This window comes from Myotis brandtii, unplaced genomic scaffold, assembly GCF_000412655.1.
Source record: "Myotis brandtii unplaced genomic scaffold, ASM41265v1 scaffold743, whole genome shotgun sequence".
NCBI lineage: Eukaryota > Metazoa > Chordata > Mammalia > Chiroptera > Vespertilionidae > Myotis > Myotis brandtii.
In genome coordinates, this window is record NW_005370960.1 from 1,817,619 (window position 1) to 1,823,482 (window position 5,864).

Consider the following 5,864-nt stretch of genomic DNA (forward strand, 5'->3'; position numbering starts at 1 on the left):
CCTCCTGGCATCGAGCTCGGGCAACCACCCAGCCTGCACTGCACCTCACCCGGCGGCCGTGTGGCCCCTCCAGCCACCTGAGGACCAGGACGGCCCTGCCTGGCTCCTGGTCTCGGGAAGTTCCCTCTATTTCTAGTTTGTTGAGTGTTTTTACTGGGGAAACAGCGTTAGAAATCAATAGAAACTCATTTAAAAAAATAAATAGAAGAGGAGGGTGTTTTTCTCAGCCCATGTGAGGCCAGCGTCACCCTGACAGTCAAACCAGACAAAGACATCACAGGACAGGAGACGAGAGAGCCGCTCTCGTCGGCGAAGTCCCAGCAGCGCGCGGGAAGGGCCGCACACTGTCAACGGGCGGCATTTATCCGGGATGCGAGGCTGGTGTCGCACGTGGAGGTCAGTCAACGTTCACCCTGTACCAATAGAATAAACAGCGGAGTTTCGGGGCCTCCCGATAGAGGCCAGCAAAGCACTCGACAGTCTCACTGTTTCCTCAGTAAACACTCCACAGACGAGAAACAAGAGGGACCCTCCTCCGCTGCCTCCCGAGACCCGGAGCCAGAGGGGCCGCCCTGAAGCCCGTCGGAGCCGGGGAGCGAGGCCGGCACAGTGGCACCGAGAGGCGTCATGTCTCATCCCCGACGTACGGTCCATTCGCAGTGGTGCCTCGGACAGGGAGGCGCTGAGAACGAGCCGACAAAGGCCCATCAGGACGTGAGCGTTGGACACACAACCTGCTGCTGAAAGAGGTGGAAGGCCACTCGCCTCCGTGCGAAGACGTGAGCTCGGGCGGCAGGAGACTTGGAGCCGCACCCCCTCCACACTGACCGCAGCCCAGGGTGATGCCTGTCGAGGTTCCAGCCGCCTTTTAAAAAGATTCACAAGCTGATTCCTTTTAAAAATATATTTTTTAATTGATTTCAGAGAGAGAGGGTGAGGGAGAGAGAAACATCCATGATGAGAGAGAATCGTGGATCGGCTGCCTCCTGCACGCCCCACACTGGGGATCCAGCCCGAAACCCGGCATGTGCCCTTACGGGGACTCGAACCCTGAGCTCTGGGTCATAGGTCGACGCTCAACCACTGAGCCGCGCGGCCGGGCTCACAAGCTGATTCTGCGGTTCGTGTGGAAGTGCAGGGACCCGGCAGAGCCAGGACGGTCTGGAGCAAGAAGAGGACCTCGAGGACGTACACTTCCTGGTTCCAAAGCTGACGGTGCAGCCACAGCGGTCAGATGCGTGGGTGCTGCGGGCACAGGTGCGTGTGGGCCGCGCGTGGCAGGACAGACGCACGGCCCTGGGGCAGCGTGGGACCAACATCCACGGTCAGCTGAGTTCTGACAAGGATGACGAGAGTTGAATGAGGACAGACTCACAGTCCAGTCAACAAGTGGACGGCTGGGCACCCACCGAGAATGAAGTGGGAACCGTCCTACCAGACACACAATTACCTGAAAACGGGTCACGGGCGTCATCGTCGGAGCGAAAACGGTAAAATTCTCCGAAGAAAACCCAAGTCACTTGCGTTTGGCCGTGGTTTCTTAGCGACGACACCAGAAACACAAGCCGCCAGAGAAGCCGCCAGGTCGGACTGAGCACTGGGCCCTGTGAGCTCCGGGACGCCCTCGGGGCGTGGGAACGCGCGTCGTGGTCTGGTCACGGACCTGCGTGTAGAACAGTGTACGGACTCACTGCCGACGGCAAAGAGATAAATGACCCGAGTGGACAGTTAGCTTACGAAGAGGCGCTCGACGTCCTAAGTCATCGGGGAAACGCGACGGAAGCCACAGCGCGGTCCCAGGCACGGCGAGGGGAGTGGACACCGCGTCCTGCTGGCGGGGACGAGCGGCCGCAGCTCCCGGGCAGACGGTGGACGGTGCCTCGGCGCCCCACTCCCAGGCGTAGCTCGAGATGTGGAACGCCCACAGGACCGCTCACAGCCGGGTCCCGGGACAGTCACAGAGCAGACACCTGCTCTCGCCCTGGGCACGTGGTTGGAGCTTTGTCCCAACATCGATCCCCCGCGAGGGTACATGCAAGAATAGCCAATGAATGCGTAAGGAAGTGGGGCAACACATCGCTGTTTCTTTCTCTTTAAAAACAACAAGTAAAAATCTGAAAAGAAAAATGTCCCAAACGTGCGTCCACTGACGAACGGATAAAGGACGCATGTGCGGAGCCAGGCCTGCCCGCGGGCACTGCGTCCCCAGCCCCACCAGCCCGTCCCTCACGGCCCTGCCCCTCACCTCTGAGCGGGAGCTGATGCCTGTGGGCGCCCTGTCTTGTTGGTGGCCGGCTTCTCAGTAAGGCCTCATAGGGCCCAACCCTGCCTTCGTGACGGGCACAGCGACAGGCGAGCCCCCCGGGGTTTCGCGGTAACAGGCTCCACGCTGTGTCCTGGGGAAACCCCGTACCGTCCCTCTGAGACCTGCCACGCGCTCGCGCTCACGCTCACCCTCCCAGTGAGAGGCCCCGAGGGCTGACCTCGCGATGTTCGCGTTCCTCGGGAATACAGCTGAGGGCCACGAAGTGTGATTGATCGGAAAGGAAACGAGCCCCTGGGACTTTAACTGATACACACGTGGCCTGGGTCGGGCTGCGTTTGGAGGCGTGTGTGGCAGTGGGTCCCCCCTGCACTGCCCCCGCCCTGGGAGCTGTGAGGACTGCCCGGCCCTGGGACGGTGCGGGTGGGGCACCGCGGTGAAGAGCTGCCCCTGCAGGTCGCTGTGGGCGAAGTCCTTCCTCGCAGCCACTCGTGCGCCTGCGTGAGCCCGGCCGAGTTGGCTTCGGGATCGTCTGCACGCACCTGCCTGGTCTCCGCGGTGTGGAGCCTGGACCAGGGTTGTCACCGTACAGGCAGCCCCTGAGGGGGCAGGGACCTGGGGGCGCTGGCAGGGTGGCCCGGAGGGTTGGGGGCCCCCTCAGGACTGGAGGGGCCCTGTCCTTCACAGAGCTCCGCCCAGAGGACGCAGGTGAGTCGGGACCTCCCCGTCCCCCGAGCGGCTGTGCCTGCTACAGCTCTGAACAGCCATCGCCCGTAGCGGCCTGGTCGTTAGGAAACGGTCAATTGGATTTACCGTAATATCTATTTTTTCCAGGAAGGGAATCAAACACTTTAACGAAGTTTTGCCTCAAAAAGGATTGTAGCAAAAACGTGTTCCCTGTTTAAGACGCGGCTTTCCATCGCCCAGAGCCCTGGCTTGGGCGCGTGTGGTGTCAGCTGTGTGGGTGGGGGAGGCTGTGCCCGTGGGGCCTGGGCTGCGGGTTTGGGAAGGGAGAACAGAGTCAGCCCCGCTCCCCCCTCCCCGCGCCCTGGGCCCCAGCAGCCTCCTGCCTGGACTCAGACCCTCGCACGACATTCCCTCTTCCAGGGAGGACCTTCTCATGGCCCCAGGCTGCCAGTTTCCTGGGAGCAGCCATACCCCACTTTCCTTCTCTGGACCCTCAGGGGCTCCCCCTTCTGCTGCTCCCTCAGAAGCACTGACCTGTAGGCCTGCGATGTGGGACTTGCAGCCTCTGCTGTGGGAAAGGGGGGCAGGCAGCTTTGCAGCCTACTGACCTGGTGCTTCTCCACAGCCCTCGGTGAGTCCTGTGTGGCCACACTGACCTCTGTCCATGGGAACACTCGCTGGGTCCCCCTGGGTCCCCCTGGGCCTTGCTGGGTCCCCCTGGGTCCCCCTGGGCCTTGCTGGGCCTCGAGGACTGGGCAGAGCAGCGGGGATGCAGGCTTAGAGTCCGCCAGTGGGCCCTGTGTCCTGCTGACCCATGAGGACCTGGGGTGGGGGCGGCTGCACTGCCAGCTGCCAGGGAAGGGCCAGAGTGGAGGCAGGAGCTGTGGGAACCCCGTCCTTCACAGATCCCTGCCCACGGCCAGCCTCAGGGGGTGCTGGGCGTCCCAGGGAGACTAACCAGCTCTCTCTCTGTGTCTCTGTCCCCGTTTGACTCCCAGGGGGGCTTTCTCTGTGGTCCGACGCTGCGTCAAGCTCTGCACCGGCCATGAGTATGCAGCCAAGATCATCAACACCAAGAAGCTGTCGGCCAGAGGTAGGTGGCCGTGTGCAGAGGGCTGGGCGCAGGGGCAGAGAGGGGGTGGCCGTGTGCAGAGGGCTGGGCGCAGGGGCAGAGAGGGGGTGGCCGTGTGCAGAGGGCTGGGCGCAGGGGCACAGAGGGTGTGAGTGGGGTCCTGGCCACTGTAGGACCTGGGCAGGGAGGAGGATGGGGACCCCACCCTCGGAACGGGGATCACACCTTCTCAGGGGTTTGGGGGCCTCCATGGAGCTGGAGGGGCAGAAGCGTGGTGGCCAGGCCTCTGGGGGCCAGGTGATGCCATCTGCCGTGAACTGGGGGCCGGAGGACTGGGGTGCCGGGCGATGCTGAGGCCGTGTGAGCTGGGGATCCTTCCTGGTCTTCGCACACGGACGCCTGCCTGTCCTGGGGAAGGCGCAGTGGCCTGCAGGGTGGAGCGCGGCCCTGGGCGCCTGGCCTCACCTGCCCGCAGCCTCAGAGCTCCTGCTGAGACGCCCTCATGGGGTCGGACGGTCCCAGGTGTGGGCAGAGGTGGAGTGTGGGGGGCGAGGATATCGGTGAGCAGCTGTGACGGGGTCTGTGTGTGGAGTTGCTGCCTGAGCAGGTGCCATGGGAGGACAGATGGAGGCTGAGGGGCTGGGACTGGGGTCAGGGCCGCCGGCCAGGCAGGTGCCTGGGTGCCCAGCCCTGTGGAGTCTGGATGTTGTGTTTTCCTGCTTCACTCTTTATTATGGAAAATTTCGAATGTCCCTGAATAGAGAGAAATGATAGAATGAGGCCCATCTTCAAAACTCACCGGCCCATTTTGTTCCATCTGTAACCCCCCCCCCCCCGGATCTGAGGGCAGAGCCCAGACAGACCATCTGTTCAGCATGTTTTTCTAACAGAAAGGATTCCAGACCCCCCCCCCCACACACACACACACACAGGGACTGTCCTGGCTGAGGGCAGTGGGAGGGAGGAGAGGGTCTCAGTCCCGACTCTCGCCCGGGGCCGAGGGGAGCCGGCAGCCGTCTCGTCACCACAAGCCGGGACTCTGCTCTGTGGCCCTGGCGTGTTCCTTAGCCACCTGGACCTCAGTTTCCCCGGAGGTGACCGAGGGATAGGCTAGTCTCCACTTCAGAGGAGCATCGTGCAGGGTAGAGGGCGTGAGGTGCTGCCGGAGACCCCCTCCCGTGCTCCCAGGTCCCCAGCCGTCCTCTGGGCCTCCCAGGGGCTGACCTCCCAGAGGCTGACCTCCCAGGTGCTGACCTCCCAGGTGCTGACCTCCCAGGGGGCTGACCTCCCAGGGGCTGACCTCCCAGGGGGGCTGGCCTCCCAGGGGCTGACCTCCCAGGGGCTGACCTCCCAGGGGCTGACCTCCCAGGGGCTGACCTCCCAGGGGCTGACCTCCCAGGGGCTGACCTCCCAGGGGCTGACCTCCCAGGGGCTGACCTCCCAGGGGCTGACCTCCCAGGGGCTGACCTCCCAGGGGACTGACCTCCCAGGACTGACCTCCCAGGGGGCTGACCTCCCAGGGGACTGACCTCCCAGGGTGCTGACCTCACAGGGGACTGACCTCCCAGGGGCTGACCTCCCAGGGTGCTGACCTCCCAGGGGCCGACCTCCCAGGTGAGGGACAGGCCACAGTGAGGAGTTCTGGGCTCACCTCTGTGCCTCCTCTCACATCCAGCTCATGCCATCCCCTCCCCAGGACTGGGGGGCACCCCGTGGAGGGCGTGACGGGTGAAACTTCCGCCTCATGACCCATGGCGAGAAGCGACCCCACTCGGGAGACCAGAGGGGCCTCGAATCCCCGAACGGGCGAACAGTGGCTGCGCTGCATCGCAGGGGCACTGG

General features: G+C 63.7%; 1 protein-coding gene across 1 annotated transcript in view; it reads left to right on the top strand.

Moving 5' to 3' along the window:
- The first annotated feature begins 370 nt into the window (after nt 1–370).
- Nucleotides 371–5,864, top strand: part of CAMK2B (calcium/calmodulin-dependent protein kinase II beta) — a 39,895-nt gene continuing 34,401 nt past the window's right edge. Inside the window, exons 1-4 of the mRNA XM_014530542.1 lie at nt 371–396; nt 1,134–1,324; nt 2,770–2,971; nt 3,949–4,043. Coding sequence (XP_014386028.1) covers nt 371–396; nt 1,134–1,324; nt 2,770–2,971; nt 3,949–4,043 — 514 coding nt within the window. The remainder of the gene's footprint in view (nt 397–1,133; nt 1,325–2,769; nt 2,972–3,948; nt 4,044–5,864) is intronic.